General features: G+C 52.7%; 1 protein-coding gene across 1 annotated transcript; it reads right to left on the reverse strand.

The window, feature by feature from the left end:
• Positions 1 to 8,381: 8,381 nt before the first annotated feature.
• On the reverse strand, positions 8,382 to 11,494 carry LOC146764434 (olfactory receptor 14A16-like). Its single transcript, XM_085564493.1, has one exon. The coding sequence runs from the start codon at positions 11,474 to 11,476 to the stop codon at positions 10,544 to 10,546; it is 933 nt and encodes a 310-aa protein (XP_085420619.1). The 5' UTR covers positions 11,477 to 11,494; the 3' UTR covers positions 8,382 to 10,543.
• Positions 11,495 to 21,547: the final 10,053 nt, after the last annotated feature.

The raw sequence follows: 21,547 nt of genomic DNA on the forward strand, positions 1-21,547 counted from the left end.
TGTTGTGGCTCTTGGGGCCATTTGTGGTGCTGGGAGGGGGTTTGGGGGCCTGCTGGAGGTAACTGGGATATACTGGGAATGAGTGAGGTCATCCTGGGGGCAACTGGAACCACACTGGGGACTCTGGGGTGACTGGGATCGAGAATGCTGGGGGCAATTGGAATATACTGGAAGTGTCTGGCACCATACTGGAGGGGACAACACTGAGAACAGCTGGGACCATTTTGGGGGCAAGTGAGGGCAACTGCGAGTGACTGTGTCTGTAATGGGGGCCACTGAGGTCAAACTGGCAGTGAGCGGGACTGTACTAGGGGTGACTAGGTGCAACTGGGAACATACTGGGTGGAACTAGGATGACACTGAGGGGGACTGGGATCATACTGGGAGTGACCAGGAACATGCTGAGGGCAGTTTGGACCATGGTCAGTGCAACTGGGATATCCTGGGAGCAACTGGTACTGCACTGAGGGTGGCTAGAAGTGGTTCTGGGCAACTGGAATTATGCTGGAAGCAACTGGGAGGAAGTGGGAGTGACTGGGAGCATGCTGGGATCAAGTGGGATATACTGAGAGAGACTGGGAATCACTGGGATCATACTGGGAGGGACTGGAACCACAGCAATGGCCTGGGCTGGGTGATGTGGGGCCTCAGAGAGCGCAGGGAGCATTGTGACACTGCGGGGCCTGATGGATCCAAGGGGACATTGTGACACTCTGGGCCCAGCCTGGCCGTGGGGTGTTTTGGGAGCCCCGGGGTACCCAGGGCAGCAGAGCAGAGCCTCTGGCTCAGGGGCAGCAGCTCCTCGGGAAAACCTGGGCGGGCAGCAGGGGATGCCCAGGGAGAAGAAGCCATAGCCCAGAGCCCCAAGGGTGGCACTGGCTGAGGGACGGGGCAGGAGGGAGAGGCCACTGCTGGGATGGCGCCGGAACTGCCCAGCATCACAGGGCCTGTATGACATTACAGACTGGGCTGTGTGACATCACAGAGATGGCTATGTGACATCTGAGAGGCTGTGTGAGGTCACCGGGGAGGTCACTCTGCCCCATTCCCCTCCCAGTTCCCCCAGAGAAGTCCAACGCTGCTCGTGCACAGCGGGGTCCCCTGTGCCCCCAAGTCCCCCTGCCCCTGGCGCCGCAGCCTCCCCCAGAGGATGTTCCACGAGATCGACCCCAGAGCCTGACACGGGGACGGGGGCTGGAGCCATGGGGGGTGGGACAGGGGGACAGGGACCCCCCGGCAGTGTCCCCGTGTCCCCCAGGGCCAGAGCCTGGGCCAGGGCTCCTTCACCCTGTGACCAATGAGGGTTTGAGAGCGCTGAAAAAATCCCCAGCAAAAACCAGATTTAATATTAAGTGACAGCAGCACAAAGTTCCTTGGCAAGAGTCACTCTGCTCCTGCTTGGACACTTCAGGCACAGCAAGGAAACAAAGCAACAACAAAACCAAACAAAATCCAGGCAATCAAACCAGAAATGAACCAAGAACTGTCCCTGTGTGTGTGACACAAAAAAAATGAGGGCAAGGATAAAAGGAATATGGCCCAAAACCTTAACAGACCTAAAACTTAATAGGAGTTACCTTATACCTTTACCTTAATTTCTACATTAAACTTAACAATTTAGCAAAAGAACAGAGCTTAACAGTATTTAACCTAACTTATAACCTATAACTATGCAATTTAAAACAGGAATAACATTTAACAATATTTAACTTAACATATAACTTATATTAAACATATGAACTTAGCAAAAGAACAACTCTTAGCAGCGTTTAACTTAGCTTAGACCTCGTGATTTAGCCTTACCTACAGGCCTGACTGGCTCAGCTATCCAAGGCAGTCAGACCCCTCAGGGAGCAGCATTCCTGCCACATTTCCCCAGCACAGGCACTCCTGTGTGCACACAGACACAGAGAGTCAGTGCAGGGCACCTGTGAGAAATTCCCCTGAGCAAAGGGAAATGCTCCCTGTGGATGCTTTGGCATCTCCCCAGCAGGGAAGGGTTGAGCCTGGAGGAGTGGGGGGATCGGCCCAGGCTCCCTCGTTGTTGGGGATCCCCGAGTGCAGCAAACGGGAGAGTTCCCGGCTCGGAGAGGCCCCACACAGAGGGAGTTGCTGGCCCAGGAGAGCTCCAAGGGCTCCTTTTGGAGCGCTCTTTGTAGGGCCCCAAGAGAGGGGCTGCAGTCCCAGCCATGTTTCATCCTGGCCGCACTTGGCATCAGCAGCTTTCTTTGGCAGTGTGAGAACAGGGATGTTGTGCCACCGAGGGAACACAAACAGTTCCCAGGGCTGCTCCTAAAGCAGCCAGGAGCTGGCTGGGCAGCAGCAGTGCCTGGAGCAGAGCGTGTTTGTGCTGAGCTCCAGAGGAGCTGAGCCCAGAGGCTGCTGGCCAAGGCCGAGGCCCAGTGAGGATTTCTCAGCTGGCAGGGTGGCCTGAGAAGGGGAGGGGGGAATGCACCAGCACAGGAACCATGGAACCAAGGGACCATTGTGACACTGTGGGGCACCATGGAACCAAGGGGCCATTGTGACACTGTGGGGCCTGTGGGACCAAGGGGCCATTGTGACACCGTGGGGCCTCATGGAACCGTGGAGACCCTTATGACACTTTGGGGTGTCATGGGACCAAGGGACAGTTGTGACATGGTGAGACCCCAGGGAGCCAAAGGTCCATTGTGACATTGGAAGGCCACATGGAATCATGGAGACACCATTAAGAGACTTCACAGCTTCATGGAACCAAGGGCCCATTGTAACACCGTGGGGCACCATGGAATCATGGAGACCATTGGGATACTATGAGGCCCCACGGAATAAGCAAAGCATTGTGACACTGTGCGGCCTCACAGCACCAGTGAGACCATTGTGACCCTGGAGGTTCCCACAGAACCAAGAGGACCATTGTGACACTGTGGGGCCTCGTGAAACCAAGAGGCCTTTGTGGCACTGCAGGGCTGCAGGGAACCAAAGGTCCATTGTGACACTGCAGGGTCTCGTGTCATCAGTGTTCCATTGTGACCCTGTGGAGCCAAAGGAGGCCATTGTGACACCACAAACCCCCAGGGTCCAAAGGTCCATCATGACATTTTGGGCCTCATGGAACAGAGGAGTCACTTGACATTGTGGGGCCTGGGAACCACGGAGACCACTGGGACACTGTGGGGTCCCAAGGATCCAAGGGAACATGGAACAGGTCTGGCTGGTTTGACCTCCAGGGGCGGCCTGACAGCTTGGCACCTGCAGGGTCTCTTCTCACTGGGGCTTGGGGCTTTCCTTCCTATAGAAAACAACTGTCCTTCTCCTGCAGGTGTCAATGGCCATATTGGGATTTCACCACCAATGTTTGTGGAGTTGCGTTATGTATATGTTTTATTATCCCTGTATTATGTATTGGTTTATTCCTTTGTACCCCCGTGTGCAACTTGGTTTATCCCCAGTTTTCCCGCCTTGTCCTCCCTTCCCGCCTTCCCAGTATCTATCCATCACCCTGAAAGAGGCATTTTACCCCCCCCGGGTGCCTTGTCTATCACTCGGTGCCCCTTCCCATCCATCCAGAAGCTTCTACTCAGGGCACCGGGTGATTGGCCGAGGACCTGGGGCTCCCCCCATATCCTTCCTCCATTGGACCCCATCATATCCCCCCATCCCGGAGCCACCCCCTATCCCTATCCCCATTGGTCGTTGGATACCCCTCCCTTACAGTTTATAAGCCAGTGCAAGCACCTTGTGCTTGTTCCTGTTGGCTGGCATCGTTCTAGGACATTTGGCCCCGTTGGGCTACAATAAACTCGGACTTAGCCCCCAGCAGGATCCGCTCTTCATTTACCACCGCGAGGCTTGCTAGCGCTGCCCGGAACCCACAAAGGCACTCTCCAAACCCCAGCTGGGAGCGGCGGAGGGTGCCTCCATCGCCCGCCCTCGCCCCACAAGAGCTAGCCGGGGCTGAGACAAAGGGAACTGGGGCGGGAGCGTGGCAAATGTTGACTGTTGTGACAGACTGGAGGAGATTGCTGGCTGGAAACATTTCAGTGTGGGGGAGGAAGGGGCAGGTCCAGCCTTGCCCTGCCCTGGAACCCCAGCACTGCCCTGCCCTGGAACCCCAATCCCCCCAGAGCCTCTATCCCAGCCCAGCAGTGTCTGCCAGTCCCTGGCACAGCACAGGCAATGCTGCACAGCCACCTCTGGAGCCCCAGCCCAGCTCCTGAGTGACCAAATGACCCCAAGTCCCACCTGGGGGAAGGGCCCAGGAGGACCAAGGGGTATTTAAGGCTGACCACAAGGCAAGCACACATCTTGACCCTACCTCCTCTTGGAATTTCCAGCTGAACATTGCTGGAATCCAGGAGGTGGTAGCTGAGTGTGTACTTCTCTCTCTGTATCTTATTTTTCTCTCTCTGTATCTACTTCTTCTATTTCTGTACTATTGCAAATATTGATTAACTTAAAATTGAACAGGCTTAGAGTTTGTGAAGTTGAATGGGCCAAGTTAAAGAAGTTTTTTTTGTTGATTGAATGCCGTATTAAAACGTTTGTCGAAGTTTCTCTGATTTTTCTAAATTTCCCAGTAAAGGCTGTTTTGTTGTTTAGAGCTCCTGAGTATCTCTTGATAGTATTGCTCCAGTGCATCCAACTCAGAGGACACCAGTTATTGTCATTCCTTTTAAATATCTTCTTGAGAGAGTTTTTTAGTGGATGGGGATCAGGGCTCGTGTGTCCTGCTTGGCACAGCCCAGGCAGGGCTTTCACAGCCCCATCCCACACTCCATTTCCCAGCTGGAGCTGCTGGTGCCTCTGAGTTCTGCTGCCCCAGCCCCAGGGACGCTCTCCTTGTCTGCCCATTCCCCCAGGGCCTCTGGGCAGGGATGGCCTCAGTGGGGGCTGCTGACATCCTCAGCAACTTGGAGGCTGCTGCTGAATTTTACTGCTCCAGAGGCTTCTTCAGTCTTCAGCTCTTCAGTTCAGGAATTCAGTGCTCCAGGGCTCATTAACATTCAGAACACCTTAACAAGCTAAGCCTCAAGGAATAATTTAAGTTTTGAAATTTTTTGTGGTTGATTAGACAAGTTTCAGAAACCTATTCAAAGTTAATACTTTATATTTAAAAAGACAGTGAAAAAATATTTTGTAGGTCCTGTTTAGTTGGGGTTTTTTTCTGTTAATTTATTGATATGTTCAATGTCCAGATGACACTGAATCAAACTTCGCATGCAGTTGGAATAGACATGAAAATCAAGACCCTTCATAGCTGACAATCAATCACACTTTGTCCCTACCCCATACCTACCAATTCCCCCATCCAAGCCCTGGCACTCAGAGCAGCTGAGGAATGGAGTCACATCCAGGGGTGTCCCCAGGGCACAGGACTGGGTCCAGGTCAGTGAAATCTCTTTATTAGTGATCTGGACGAGGCCATCGAGGGCACCCTCAGGTAGTTCCATGTGAGCCCAGGCTGGGTGGGAGTGTGGCTGTGCTGGAGGGCAGGAAGCTCTGCAGAGGGATCTGGACAGGCTGGAGCCATGGGCCCAGGACAATGGGATGAGGTTCACCAAGGCCAAGGGCCGGGTCCTGCCCTGGGCTCACAACCACCCCAAATCCCTGGCAATGCCCTGCCCCTGATCCCCACAGCCTGTCCTGTTTCCTTCATCCCTGCATTACTAGGGACTTTCTGGGACAAGGGAGCTCTGCTCTGGCTATGGAGGGAGCTCCAAGTGCCACCACTGGAGTGGGAACCACAACTCATCAGGCTTGTGCCCTTTGGGGGTCAGGAACTGGTCAGAGTCAGAGGCACAGAAAGTTTCTCTCCATGGCCAAAGGACCATAGTTGAACAGGACACAATTTAATAACAACCATGCTCTGCCATGAGCTATGTGCGATGTTCTAGCAGCATCTGATGAGTCCACCATCCACTAATGATTTCCATGTTAGAATTAATTTCAGACAAACGTGGTTCTGTGATAGATATAAACACAATTACATTCTTGTATCAGGATGCTCATCCTGAAGTGGGGGGAAAATAGCTCAAACAATTTCTGATTTGCAAAGCTGTCAGTGGTGGATGAAGAAGGGAGGTCAGGTTGCTTTTGGTGTTGAGGAAATGCTGAAACCAGCCTGACTCATTTCATCTCCTCCTGGCCTGGCTGATCTCCCCTCTTTCCCCTTCCACCCATTGGCTTCTGTCTCCCACCAGGCCCCCGGTGAAGAGCCTGGCTCTGTGTTCTCCATCCCCTCCTCGCTGGCACTGCCAGGCTGGGATGAGGAGCCCCTCAGACTTCCCTGCTCTGGGCTGGACATGCCCAGCTCCCTCAGCCTCTGCTCACAGCCCAAGGGCTCCAGCCCCACCTTGGAGGCCCTTCCCTAAACCTGCTCCAGCTGCCAGACATCTTTCCTGCCCTGGGGAACCCAACCCAGGCCACAGGCACCTGGATAATCCACGTCCTTGATGTCCTGGTCACACAGCCCTGGCCCCTTTTCCCCATGTCAGGCTCTGGGGTGGATCCTGTGGAACATCCTTGGGTGGAGGCTGTGCCTCCAGGGGGACTGGGGGGATACTGGGGGACAGGGACCCTTCTGGGCATGAAGAGCATTGGACTTGTTGGGAGAAACTGTGAGTGAGAGCTGGGGTGGAGTGACCAACCCTGTGACCTCACAGAGCCCTCCTGGGATGTCACACAGCCCCTCTGGGATGTCACAGCCCATTCTGTAATGTCACACAGCTGGTCTCTGATGTCACAGCCAACTCTGTGGTATCACAGTCTGCTCTGCAATTTCAAAGCTCTCTCCTGTGATGTCAAAGCCTGCTCTGTGATGTCACAGAGATGGCCTATGATGTCATAACTTCTTGATGACATCACATTAATGACTCTGTGATGTCATGGACCATTCTGTCATAGATCACTCATGTGATGTCATAGCCCACTCTTTGACCTCATGTTATCAGGTGATAAATTGTCTCCACCAGGTGAGCTAACACCTGGAGCTTGTTCTCCAAAACCAACAGGCCTATGGACACCACACAATGCCCATTGTGGGACAAGGGGAACTGGAAGTTCACCAGCCTCAGTCTCCTGCCAGCTCAGCCAGGCCCACGGGAACATTGGGGCCCACGACCACCAGGGACCACCAGAGAGACCCCCAGGACAGAGAAAGGCATGCAAAAGGGGAGGGGAAATATGTTAATGATTTTGGGGAAATGATTATCAGATGTGTGTTTAGTCCAGCACAATCAATGAATATGTGTGCAAAATACAGAATATGAACAGAAACTTTCCTGTACTCAGCATGCTCGGCTTTGGGAGGAGCTATCCCCTGTGCATCCCCCTGAATAAAGAATGCTGCTTCTTAATGCTGCACTGGTGTTAAGGAGTTTTCTGTTTTACCAATTTTTTGGTAACACTCCACTCCCAAGGAAAGCTCTGTCTCCTGCTGTTCACAAAGAGAGAAGGGCTGGTGGCAGATGTGGAGGTCGGAGGCTGCCTGGGGCACAGTGACCATGAAATAATCAAGTTTTCAATGATCTGTGAAAGAAGGAGGGGCAGCAACAAAACTTCCACACTGGAATTAGAAAGGGCAGACTTTGGCTTATTTAGGATGCAGATTTGGGGAGTAGTGAATCAGGTCCTGATTTTTTAAGGGAAACAGTTTTTAAAAACAAAGTAGTCCAGGCAGGATGGAGACATTTCCAGAAAGTAACCTTAAGGGGGATGGAGCAGTCTGTCCCAGTGTGGCAAATGATGAGCTGGTGAGGAAAATTACTGTCCTGGCTGCCCGTGGAGGTTTTGTGGGAACTCAGGGGAAAGAAGAGGGTGCATCAACTTTGGACAGAAGGTCAGGCAACTTAGGAAGTGTTTAAGGACGTTGTTAGGTCACGGAGAAAGAGAAGTTAAGAGGTGAAATATCAATTAAAGCTTAACCTGGCCACTTCTGTGAAAAATAATAGAAAATGTTTCTATAATTAAATTAATAGCAAAACATTGGATAAAGAGAACCTCTACTATTCTTTAATGGATGCAGTGGAGAATATAAGAACTAAAGATAAGGAAAAGGCTGATCTACTTAAGACCTTGTCTGTCTCAATTTTCAATATTAGGACAGGCTGTCCTCAGGACAAGAGTTCTCCTGAGCTGGTAGATGGGCACAGGGAGCAGAACAGGCCCCTGTAATCCAGGAGGAAGCAGCTCCTGACCTGCTGAGCCGCTTAGATGCTCACACAGGTGGATGGGATGGGATCCATCCTAGGGGGATGAGGGAGCTGGGGGATGAGCTCCCCAAGCTGCTCCCCATCATTTACCATCAGTCCTGGCTCACCAGGGAGGTCCCAGAGCACTGGAGGTGCCAGTGTGAGCCCATCCCCAAGAAGGGCTGGAAGGAGGATCTGGAGAACTCCAGACCTGTCAGCCTGACCTCGGTGCCCGGCAAGGTTATGGAACAGATCACCTTGAGAGCCACCACAGGGCACCCACAGGATGGCCAAGGGGTCAGAGCCAGCCAGCGTGGATTTAAGAGGGACAGGTCCTGCCTGAGCAACCTGATCTCCTTTTATAACCAGGTGACCCACCTGTGGATGTGGGAAAGGCTGTGGATGTGTACATCTGGACTTCAGCAAAGCCTTGGACACTGTCTCTGACAGCATTCCCTGGAAAAGCTGCAGCCCACGGCTTGGGCAGGTTCCCTCCTGGCTGGGAGATGGAAGAGCTGGCTGGAGGCTGGGCCCAGAGAGGGGTGGGGATGGTGCTGCACTCAGCTGGTGTCCAGTCCCTGGTGCTGTCCCCAGGGATCTGTGTTGGGCCCAGTCCTGTTTAACACCTTCACTAATGATCTGGGTGAGGGGATCAAGCCCACCATCCCCAAATTTGCAGATGACACCAAGCTGGGTGTGAATGTGGATCTGCTGGAGGGCAGGACAAGAAGACACAGCCTTCAGCTGCACCAGGGGAGGTTCAGGCTGGACAAGAGGAAGAAGTTCTTCACAGAAAGGGTGAGTGGGCACTGGAATGGGCAGGCCATGGGGGAGGTGGCAGAGTCACTGTCCCTCTCCAGTGGCACTCAGTGGCATGGTCTGGGTGACAAGGCGGTATTAGGGCATTGGTTGGACTTGATGATCCCAAAGGTCTTTTCCAGCCTGTTTGATTCTCTCATTCTGTGATGATTGGGACACTCTGGGGCCATTGTGACCCTGCAGGGCATTGAGGATCTAAGAGGACCATGGTGACACTGTGCAGCCCCATAGAACCAGGGCTCCACTGTGGTGCTCTGGGGCCAAATGGAACCTGGGAGTCTCTGTGACACTGGGTCCTGGTGGAACCACAGAGGCCATGGTGACCATGCGGGGCCTCTTGTGACCGAGGGATTTCACCACTGTGACACTGCCAAACCAAGGAGAGCATTGGGAGAGTCCAGGGCCCAGGGGAACCAAGGGGCTATTCTGACACTGCGGAGCCTCCTGGAACCAAGGGGACATTGTGACACTGCAGGACCTTGTGTAACCGAGGGGCCACTGTGACACTCTGGGGCCTCCAGGAATCTGGAAGGCCGTTGTGACACTGTGTGGCCTCGTGGAAACAAGGAGTCCATTGTGACACTGAGGGGACTTGTGGAAGCACAGAGAGCATTGTGACAGTGTGGGACCTCGTGTGACCATGGGGCCTTTGTGACACCCTGGGGCCCCATGGAACCAAGGGGCCACTGTGAAACTGCGGCACCAACAAGAGCATTGTGACACTGTGGAGCCCCATGGAACCAAGGAGTCCATTGTCACATTTTGGGGCCCATGGAACCAAGGAGAACACTGTCACATGTTGGGGCCCCATGGATCCAAGGAGACCAGTGTGACAGTGCAGGGCCTGGTGTGACCAAAAGGACATTGTGACACTGAGGGGCACCTTGGAACCAAGGACATTATTGCAGATAACATCAAGCTGGATGTGTGTGTTGATTTGCTGGAGGGTAGGAGGGCTCTGCACAGGGCCCTGCACAGGCTGGATCCAGAGCCCAAATTCAACAAGGTGAGGTTTAACAAGTCCAAGTGCCGGGTCCTGCACTTTGGCCACAACAACCCCTGCAGCGCTACAGGCTGGGGACAGAGTGGCTGGACAGCAGCCAGGCAGAAAGGGACCTGCAGGGAGTGATGGACAGCAGGCTGGACATGAGCCAGCAGAGTGCCCAGGTGGCCAAGAAGGCCAATGGCTCCTGGCCTGGATCAGGAATGGTGTGGCCAGCAGGACCAGAGCTGGTGTGCCAGCACTGATCTGCCCCAGCTCTGCACACAGACAATGCTGCTGCAGCTCCAGAGAAGGAAACAAAAGGGCATCTCTGCAGAAAACTGTGCTGGGACATCCGTTAGTCTCTTTAAAGCCACTGAGAGCTCAGCCCCTCATTGACACAGTCTGCAGGCACAGAGAAGGTGGAGAGAAACAAAATGAGAAATGGCACAAATAATGACATTTCTGTGTGGACAATCTGAAAAAAATAAAACAAAGGAAAAAACTACTACAAGCATGAACATAAGTGACTTTTATTGCAAATTATTTTCAGAAATTGGCCAGCAGTTTAATGTTCCTGAAAGCATCCTGTCATCAGTCTCCTCACTGCAGCCTTGAACTCTTGGTTCCTCAGGCTGTAGATGAGGGGGTTCAGGGCTGGAGGCACCACCGAGTACAGAACTGACAGAGCCATATCCAGGGATGGGGAGGACATCGAGGGGGGCTTCAGGTAAGCAACTGTGCCAGTGCTGAGGAACAGGAAGACCACAGCCAGGTGAGGGAGGCAGGTGGAAAAGGCTTTGTGCCGTCCCTGCTCAGAGGGGATCCTCAGCACAGCCCTGAAGATCTGCACATAGGAGAAAACAATGAACACAAAGCAGGCAACGAGTAAAGAAATCGAAAACACAATGAGCCCAAATTCCTTCAGGTAGGATTTGGAGCAGGAGAGCTTGAGGATCTGTGGGATTTCACAGAAGAACTGGCCCAGGGCATTGCCATGGCACAGGGGAAGGGAAAATGTATTGGCTGTGTGCAGCAGTGAATAGAGGAAGCCACTGGCCCAGGCAGCTGCTGCCATGTGGGCACAAGTTCTGCTGCCCAGGAGGGTCCCGTAGTGCAGGGGTTTGCAGATGGACACGTAGCGGTCGTAGCACATGATGGTCAGGAGATAAAACTCTGTTGAGATGAAGAAGAGAAAGAAAAAGAGCTGAGCAGCACATCCTGTGTAGGAGACGTTCCTGGTGTCCCAGAGGGAATTGTGCATGGCTTTGGGGACAGTGGTGCAGATGGAGCCCAGGTCGCTGAGGGCCAGGTTGAGCAGGAAGAAGAACATGGGCGTGTGCAGGTGGTGGCCGCAGGCTACGGCGCTGATGATGAGGCCGTTGCCCAGGAGGGCAGCCAGGGAGATGCCCAGGAAGAGGCAGAAGTGCAGGAGCTGCAGCTGCCGCGTGTCTGCCAGTGCCAGCAGGAGGAAGTGGCTGATGGAGCTGCTGTTGGACATTTGCTGTGGCTGCACATGGGCACCTGTTCATGGAGAAAGGACAGGGACAAGTCAGGAGAGGCTGCTTGGAGCCAAACCTGGGCCATTCCCTGCAGCCTGTCCTGCTGGGACTCACCCACCCTTGTTCCTGCTCTGGGAAAACCTTCTCTCAGGTCCCTGCCTGAGGTCCAGTTGTGCTGGCTGAGTGTGCCAGGAGCAGCCAGGCCTGTGCGTGGGGGCTCTCAAGGAGAAAGCAGAAAGGCTTGGTAGCATCTGCATTTAACACTTCTAAAGAATTTCACTTTATTTCTAAAGGAAATAGATGGCAGGAGCTGGTTTTAGGAATTGTTTTCCTACCCACTCACTATTCCTAGCTCTCTGAGATCAGAAATCCCCAGCATTCCTGCTGCACTCAGAGTTTGCCACTGAGAGATGTGAGAGGCAAAGGATTCCCTGTGGCTGAGGGCAGGTGAGGGGCTGGATGGGCTTGTTCCCCCAGCACTGCTCTGTTCAGCCCCCTCTGCTTCCCTGAGCATCTCCCTGGGCCTGGACATCCCCTCCTGAGAGGTGCCTTGTCCCTGCCAGCGCTCACAGAGCCCATCTCACCTTGTGTGCCCTTGGCCCGGCCCTACAGAAACCTGCCTGTGTGCAGGGCCCTGGCTGGGGCAGGCTCTGTGTGCAGCTGGGCAAGGGCAGCTCAGGAGAGCCCTGCTGGGCCCTGCAGAGGTGATGCTGCTGCTGCCCAGGGCTGAGGAGTGGCTGAAGGCCCTTTGGGAGGCTCCCAGCAGAGACACTGACCACCGAAAGTCACAGTTCTGGAGTCTCTGTAAATGTTCTATCATTCCTTTGATGATCCCATGTGTTCCTTTCAACTCAGAATGTTCTGTCATTCTGCGATTACAATTCCTGTTCTGCTTCTCTTATCCCCCTGCTGCCTATAACAAAAAGAGAGAAAAAAAAAAAAAAAAAGAAAAACCCTTGCAACGGTGTTAGAAGACTACAGTAAAAACAGACCTTTATTGGAAGCTTCCAAGTGTCCCCAGGGCACACCCAGACCCTGATTTAATCAATTTATTAAGGTTAATTAATTAGGGTATTTAATAGGAACATCCAATAGGAGATTCAGTTGCCCCAGTTACACACCCCTGGCTCAACCTATTGGAGTAGGTCCAAGGGCTTCTTTGCCTTTACTTTTTGTTGTGACTGCTCATTTTTTGGTCAAAAACAAAAACGTTGTTCTTGTAGGTCCTGTTACTGATAATAAGACTATGCAGTATTTCAGGAATGTGTTTAGACTATCAGTTTATTGTTCTAAAATAGAAGATAAAAGTAAGGAAATGTACTAGAGTTAGTTAAGGATTACAGTTATAAAATAGTATGTTGATAGAGTTAATTAGAGTTTAATAGTTAAGTAAGGATTAAAATTTTATAACTATATAATAGTATATAATTATAAAATAGTAATTTACAGAGGTACAAATATAAGAAAAATGTATAAAAAGTAAAAATGTTTATGTCATCACCCCAACATTCCCATCTTTCTCCAACCAGGAAATTGAAAACAGTCTCAGGAAAGCTCCTGATCATTACAGCAATCCTAGGCTTACCTTCTTTGGGAAGTGTCCTCCGGAGCTGTGCCCAGGCTGGTCTGGAGCTGGGAGCAGCCCTGCCCCAGCCAGCCCCTCTCAGCAGCAGCACCTGCACTGCTCAGGGTGGCTCCTTCCCCCCACAGCTCCTGGCCAGCGCTGGGAGCAGCTCCAGGGCCGGCTGAGAGCTGTCCCTGGCAGGCAGCAGAGTCCCTGGCCCAGCACAGCGCCCTGGGCTGCAGGACCCTGCTCTGCAGGACAGCCCTGGGCACCCCTGGCTGCTCTGCACAGGAGATGAGCAGAGAATGTACTCACAGGCTCTGTGGGCATTGGCATGTTCCAGCTTTAGGAGATCACGGCAGGAGCTGCAGCTGCATTGTCCTGAAGGCAGAGGTTCCTGTGCCAAGGGCTGGCAGTGATTCTGCCCCAGGCACTTCTCAGCCCCTTCCCAGCCCTGACTGATTGAAGCTCTCTGCCTCTGTGCTGTGCCCGGGCTGGCTGCAGGCAGTGCCCCAGCCCTGCTGGGCTGGCAGAAGAGCTGCTCAGCAAGAGAAATGTGCTTTTGAAGCTCTGCTTGGTTACCAGGATCTCCCTCTGTGCCAGGAGCCCGGCCCAGCTCAGCAGCACAGACACAGCACAAGGACTTTAATGACCCTCTGGGGCTTCGTGCTCAGCCCTGAACATCAGGCCCTGAAGAGGCAGCTGCAGAAACCTCTCCAGAACTCCAAGTCGCAATCCAATTCCAAAGTTTCTTGGACTTTTAATGGGTCCCACTGAGGGACACGACTGAGAAAGTGTCCCCAGGCCCCAGGCAGAGCAGAGAACTGGAGGCACTGATGCCAGGTGGGGACAAAGAGAAGCCAAGTCTTGGTGCCCTGGGGCACAGCAGGGTCTGTGCCACCAAGGGCTGTGAGGAGACACCTTGTCCTGAGGCCCTGGGGCCTCCTGGCACAGCCCCAGCCAGGCTGGGCACTGTCAGCCCCTGGTCCTGCCCTCAGCATCTCCCCCTAGCCCACATCCCAGTGGCTTCATGGATCTGCTGGAAGGAGTCCCTGGGGAGCCTTGGTCAGGAATGGCCCTGGGGGCTCCTTCATGCTCCCAGAGACTGCAGGTTTTTCAAAGGACTTTGGCTTTGGCTTTTGCCTTGGAGTCTGTGAGAGCTTTCTGCAATCATGGCTTCCAATATTCTGCTTTAATTAGTCGCTGGAGAGGCTTTGTCAAGAACAACACTCAGTGGGGCTCATTAATGCTTCAAGGTACTTCAGTTCTTTTAAGGTACTTGGTGTTTGCCTTTTGATCCACTCTGCGAGAGGTTTGTGCAATCATGGCCCCAGTTATCTGCTTTAATGAGTCCCTTGAGAGCTTTGTACTGACACTCAGTGGGGCTCATGAATACTTTGAGATTCTTAAATTTTGTAAGGTACTTTGAATTTTACTTTCCACATTGAGAGTTCTTTGTGCCATTTTCAGTCTCTGAGAAGTTTTTGTGCCATCTGGCCTCCAGTTCTCTCCTCCAAGGACTCCATGAAGAGCCTGCGGTATAGATGGACCTTTCTGGGTCCCATTAATGCTTTAGTCTCCAACCACTTTGGGGTTTTCCTCTGACTTTGACTTAGGGAAAGGTTTGTGCAATCTCCTCTCAGGCCCTGAGGTTCCAGGGCTCAGCTCCAAATGCACCATGGGGCTCATTAGGATCAAGTATGTCCTGACAAACTATTGCTCTGCCTCAGTTTCTCTCTGCTCTTGTGCAGTTTGTCAGGAAGTTTCTGTAGTGGTTTTGGTTCACAGATTTGAGATTTCTCGGCCAATGCTTCAATTAGTGTGGTGGGTTCAGTGTTGGCTAATTACCAGTGCACTCACTAGAATATACTTACTCATTTCCTGCTGTGAGATAGGATTAGGAGAAAGGCAAAGTGGTCACAGAATTTTAAAAGGGTAGTAATAAAATTGTAATAACAATAACTAAAAAAGAGTAATAAGAATTAGAACAAAACTTTCAGAACACTTCCTCTCTCCATAAAACCTGACAATGTAAAGAGACAAACCTTAAAATTTTCAGTTGGTTTGCCACCTCTAAAATAGTCTTTCTTCACTTCACATAAGGAGAGAAGTTCTTCTTGTTAATGTTATGGAGACTTCTCCACAAGAAAACAGTTATCATGGCTTTTCATTTCCACAAATTGCAGCTGCCTGGAGAAATCTGCATTTGTGAACTCCCTCCAAGCTTTTCCCACCTTTTCCCAGAGCTGTACTTATGGGCCATGCACAGTTATGGGATATTAGTTTCAAGATGAGCTGTTTAAGAGCAAAGGTTCTCTTCATCTCTTTCAGAAATCATCTTCATCTCTGGGAACAGAGTTCTTCTTCTCTCCCTGGGGGCACAGGGTCTCATCACTGTTCTCCCTTTCTCTGTTCAAACCTCTCATGGGAGATCACAGCTACTACAACATTTCCTTACTTTAGCATGGAGGCCTTTGCTGAAACAAGTCATCTCCCCATACTTTTCAATGCATTATAGGGAAAAAGAGAGTCTGATGTATCAATGACATCCTTCTCCATAGCTTTAGCAGAGGATTTCAGCCCCAAGATCAAGGCATCTCCTCATCCCTCCCATCTGGGACTCAACTTCCTCTTCCCTGCCCTCGGTGTGTCCATGCTGCTCCTCTGTGTGCCTGCCCTGTGTCCTTTTCTCTCACTGGAGGGAGGATGGCAGCACTGGCAGAGTCAATATCTCCTGGGGCTGCAGATGGTTCCGTGAGCCCGGCCGGGCTCGGTGCTGGCGGCCGGAGCTGTTTTGCCATGGAGGTTTCTGCAGCGGCTGCGCTGGGGCTGTGTCAGGCTGGGCCGTGCTGGGGCAGGGCCAGGATCTCAGCAGCCAGGCCAGAGCCCAGCAGCAGCACGGCCGGGGCCGATGGCTTCTCCTGCCCTGCCCACCGGCTGCGGGCGAAGCCCAAGGGCGGCAGAGCCTTGGCCGAGCCGGCCCGGCCCGGGGCTGCTCCTGGGGCCCGGCGGATCCTGGCCGGGCCCAGGCTGGCGGCGGGGCAGGGCTCGGCAGGGCCAGATGTCAGCACCCGCAGCCACGGCCCGGCCTCGGCCCCGCAGCCTCCCCTGCCCTGCCCGGCAGCCGATGGCGCCTGGCGGCTCCCTGGGAAGGGGCCCGGCCCCACGGCAGGAGCCGCCCGGCCCCACGGCCGAGACGGGGCTGGGCCGGCCTCGGCACCTCTGTGGGGCCAAAGGGAGAGAGACCCAGCCAGGCTTTCTCATCTGGAACTTGTGTCTGCACAGAGGCGTCTGCAGCTTCCTTAGTGCTTTAACAGACTGTCAGCTCTCAAAGCTAATTACTGATTGGTTTTTGTCAGACACAGAGGAAACTGCTAGCAGCTTCTCTCAGGACATCACTTCTGTGATGCAAAACCACCACAGCAGCACAGAGCACAGAGCTCCATGTAGTGGTCATGTGCCCGAGGCCCCAGAACCCCTCCTTGGGAGATCTCTGGGCCCTCTCCAAGGTGTTTTCAAATGAAAACATTCATCTCAGAGTCTAAGAAAATTATCAGGGCATAGGGCTAGCCTGACCTGTCTGTCCTGACTACTTTTGTCTGGGAGCAATCCTTGGATATATGGAATTTGGAGGCCAAATTCTAATTTTGGCCATGGGCCCTAGACATGAAGGCCGGTTCTATTCCATAGGAAGGAAGGAAGAGAGCCCCAGTGAGTGTTTCACGGACAGATCAGGGGTGACCACCAGAGGCTAGATAGAGTGGCAGTTTTTTTTCTGCAAGATATCCTTGCATATAGGAAAATTCTTAGGGAGAATATCAGTTTTAGCAATGGGCATCTGAATAGGCAGAGCGTTCTTTTCCATAGAAAGAAGAACACAGAACACCATTGCTTCAGGAGCTGATGAGAGGTAGCCCTTGACATCCCAAGATCACCCAGACCTGTCAGGTGGCCCCTGGCAGGCCCAGCCAGACAGACCTGGTCTATGTTCCCTCGCTTCCATGGGGCCTCACAGTGTCCCAATGGTCCCTTGCTTCCAGGAGGCCCTGAGGTGTCACAATGCCCCCCTTGGTGACACGAGGCCCTGAAGGGTCAGAATGGTCTCCATGGTTCCATCAGGCCCCACAGAGTCATAATGGTCTCTGGGTCCATGAAGCCCCGCAGTGTCACCATGGCCCCTTGGTTCCATGGGCTCCAGTGGTGCCACAATGATCCCCTTGGTTCCATGAGGTGCCCACAGTGTCACAGTGATCTCCATGAGAAGGAAAGAACCGAGACCCAGTGTGGCAGCAGCAGCCACCTGAGGCCAAAACCAGACAGATCTCTCAGTCCTGGTTGCTTTTGTCTAAAAGCAACCCTTGGATATAGGGAATTTTAGAGGTGGATCCCCAGTTTTTGCCATTTCTGTGTACATAAGATGGACAGTTCTTTTCCATGGGAAGGACAGCACACAGCCCAAATGTTTCAAAAGCAGATGATAGGCGACCCCCAAGGGGTCAGGGGCAGCCAGATCTGTCTCTCCTGGATGATTTCACTTGAGAGCAATCCTTGGATGTATGAAGTTTTGGAGGTGGAATCCCAGTTTTTGCAATGGGTACCTGCTCAGGATGGATGTTTTTTTCCTATATGAAAGAAAAGTGTGAAGTCCAAGTCTTCTGGAAGAAGATGAGAGGTGGCCATCCTTCGGACAAGCCAACCAGACCTTGGCACCTTTCATCTAGAGGCTATCCTTGGACACAGGGCATTTTGGAGGGGGAATCTCACTTTTGGCCAAGAGCACCTGGACAGGAAGATGAGTTCTTTTTCATAAGAAGGAGAACACAGAGCCCCAGTGTTTCAGAGGCACATGAGTGCCAGCCCTCAGGAAGCCAAGGCCAGCCAGACCTGTCAGTCCTGGTAGCTTTTTTCTGGGAGCTATCATTGGATATATGCTATTCCTGGAATATGAGAATCCACACACAAAATTGGCAGATGCCAAATTTTGGCTATGGGTGCCTGGTCAAGATGGCTGGTTTTTTTTCTTAAGACAGAAACACACATAGACGTAGTGTTTGAAAGGCAGATAAGAGGTGGTCCCCAGGTGCCCCAGCCAGCCAGACCTCTTCCATGCTCCCTTGGTTCTGTGGGACCCCACAGTGTCACAATGGTCTCCTTGGTTCCATGAGACCCTGGAGTGTCTCAGTGTTCCCCTTGATTCTGCAGTGTCACAATGGCCCCGTGCTTCCATGAGACCTTGCAATGTCACAATGGCTTCGTGGTTCCACAGAGCACTGATGTGTCACAATGGCCCCTCGGCTCCGTGTGCCCTCGCTGTGTCACAACGGCTCCTCTGTGACACTGCGGCTGCACAAGGTCACCATGGACCCTTGGTTCCTTGGGGTCTCTGAGTTCACAATGGTCTCCTTGATTCCATGAGGCAGCACAGTGTCACCATGGCCCCTTGGTTCCATGAGGTTCCCCAGTGTCACCGTGGTCGCTGTCAGAGGCTGGATGAGATCGATGTCCTGAGACACCTTGGGATGCTCGGAATGCCCGTGTGGGGCTGGGGGCGGGTCAGGCCTTGGTTTGTGGTGGGACAGAGCCCCGCCCCCAGCCTGGCCTGGCTGAGCTGTCAATCACACAGCAGGGGCAGTGCTGATTGGCTGAGCTGTCAATCAATCACACACCAGCAGCTGGTGCCTACCCTGGCTCTGATTGGTCAATCACCTGGCAGTCCCACCCCAGGGGCGGGCCCATGGAGGCCCAGGGGGTTAAAAGCCGGAGCACGAGGCCAGCCCCTGGTCTGGATCCTGCCTTCTCCTGGAGTTCCTCTGTTAGCGATGCTGGAACCTGAGCAGTTGGTGCCTGTGTGTGTCTTTCTATAGATCTTCTGTCTTTCTGATGTTCTCTATTTCTCCTCTTTCTAATCCTACTTACCTGGAAACTATTTGGGGTAACTTAGCATTCTAAGGGTTAAAGGTTTTTAGGTTAAATGGACTAAGTTAATGAAGTTAATGATATGATAAGATTTTATCTTGAAGTGGATGTTGTATGAAACCCTTTGCCAAATTTCATTGATTGTCTATATTTTGCCAATTACGTTTTGTGTAATTTTGACCTCTTAGCTCTGTCGGTTAGAGCATGGGGCTGGTATCACCAAGGTTGTGGTTTCAGTTCCAAAGTGGGCCATTCACTTAAGAGCTGGACTTGATGATCCTTGTGGGTCCCTTCCTACCAAGAATATCCTTTGCATCTGGCTATGGTGAGAATATCAGGTTGATGTTTCTCCTGTGCACCAAACTCAAGTAAAGGAACCTTTGGTGACCCCCAGCATTTCAATGTTCTGGGGTGTTACAGCACTGCAGGCTCACAATGGTCTCTTGTTTCCATGAGGACCCACAGTGTCACCCTGGCCCCTTGGCTCCATGAGGATCTGCAGGGTCACACAGATTTGTGACATTTGTCCTTGCTGCCCCTCACATCCCCCTGCCCCACAAACAGCCCCAAGCCACCCGTGAGGGACAGGCCCTGCTGTGCCAGGCTGGGCTCAGGGCTTGGCCTTTCTGCTTCCCCCAGCCAGCCCAGGCCTTGCTCAGCATTGCAGTTCCCTGCTCTGAGCCTTGGGCTCCCTGCAATCCTGGCCTCAAGGATCTGCTCTCTCCAGTCCCTGGGAGCCTTTGGCAGTCCCTGCTCTCAGTGGGGCCCAGTGATGCTCCAAAGGACTTGGAGTTTTGCCCCTGACTCCTTGAGCAGCTTCTTCAGCCTTCTCTCAGTGCCTGAGGGTTCTGGACTCAGCCCCAAATCCACCATGGGGATCATCAAAATGCAGGAATCCTTCAGGGCCGCTTTGTCTTCATTCAATTGTCTGCAAATCTCCAGGGCTTGTGCAGCTGATTGGAGTCAGTTTGGAGTCCTTGTAAGGAGGAATATTTCCAAGTGCACCTCCTGAATTTTTTTCTTTAATCAAGTGAGTATTCTTAGTTTCCAGTTCAGAGAAGAGCTGATAGAAGCATTCCCCTGGTGACCTTGATACTCAGTGTCTCCTTAGGATGTCTGGGCATGTAGAAGAATGAGCCCCTTGAGGGCTGACCCTGTTTGGACAAGCTGCTCCTCACCCCCAGCCTTACCATGTCTGACATCGCCCACCTGGCACTGACATCCCTGTGCCCTGCAGCAGAACCTTGTCCCTGAGCTCTGCAGCTCCATGTCCCAGCCCATTGCACCGTGTCCCACCTGCTCTCCTCAGGGCTCTGCCTGCACACAGGCCCAGGAGAAGTTTTCCTGTTGGGAAATAAAGAATGGAAAAGCCTGAGCAGGTTTCCTAAACAACAAACCCCACTCAGGAGCCACCTGCTCAGTACAGGCTGCCTGGAATGGTGTCACCTTTCTACAAGGGACAGTGTGACCAGAAATGATCTCTGGAAGCAGAATTCTCTGAGTCTCCCAGCTGAATTCTCTGTCCCAGCCCTTTCCCTGGATCTCTGTTGCAGATGGAAGCTGGTGGTGCCACCCTCACCTTTAACCTGTCTTTGGAATGCAAACAGATATTCCCAGCTGTGTTAAGCCAGATTTGCTCAATGTTTCTATAAATCTTTTGTGTTCCCCATGGAATGAAGGGGCCATTTTGGAACTGAGGGGGTGACATGGAAGCAAGGAGTCAATTGTGACCCTGGGGTCCCATGGAACCAAGGGGCCAAAGTGACACAGCAGGGCCACGTGGATCCAGTGGTCCATTGTGACACTGTGGATCCAAGGAGACCATGGAGACACCGCCAGAACCTCATGGAACCAAGGAGTCCATGGTGACCCAGCGGGGCTGCATGGAGCCAATGGTCCATGGTGACACTACCCATCCAAGGAGGCCATTTGGACACTGTGGAAGTTCATGGAGCGAGGTGGCCATTGTGACACTGAAGAACTTCATGACACCAAATATCCATGGGGACACAGCAGGGCATCATGGAACCCAGGAACCGCTGTTGGCAGTGCGAAAACTCCTGGAACCAGGGACTGTTGTGGCACTGCAGCACCAACACAGCTGCTGCACCTTGTTCCCTGCCCTGCACAGCTCCTTGGGAGGCACGGCAGGAGCAGCACCCTGGGAGCCTCAGGAATGCCCCTCTAAAATCCATGGCACACACTCCCAGGGGCTGGAATTCCAGATCCCAGCCAGGAAAAGATGTTCCTGCCCTTGAAGGAAAAGCTCCTGTGGAAGAGCCAAAAGCCAGTGACATTTTACTGCCAGCCTTCATAATTTCACCCGTAGTTGTTGCAGCTCATGGATTGGGAATTAAATCAGGGCAGGGCCTTTGGTGGGAGCTGCCCTGGGTCAAAGGAGACACTGAGAGAGAAACAGAGCAGGCAAAGAGAGGCAGGAGAGAAAGGAGGTGTTTTGGTTTGGAATGACAGGTGTCTGCTAAGGAAGGCAGGGGACTCCCCTGAAATGGAAAAATGTAGACTCTTTCTGAATTTGCAATAAATTGGAAAATTAAGGGGGGCTGTTGGGTAAAAATATGGGAGCAGGAAT

Source organism: Lonchura striata, chromosome 33 (genome assembly GCF_050655825.1).
Source record: "Lonchura striata isolate lonStrDom1 chromosome 33, ASM5065582v1, whole genome shotgun sequence".
Lineage (NCBI taxonomy): Eukaryota > Metazoa > Chordata > Aves > Passeriformes > Estrildidae > Lonchura > Lonchura striata.

Bases quoted from the DNA above. Each gene is read 5' to 3' on its own strand.
- LOC146764434 (XM_085564493.1), bottom strand. From the start codon at position 11,476: ATGTCCAACAGCAGCTCCATCAGCCACTTCCTCCTGCTGGCACTGGCA.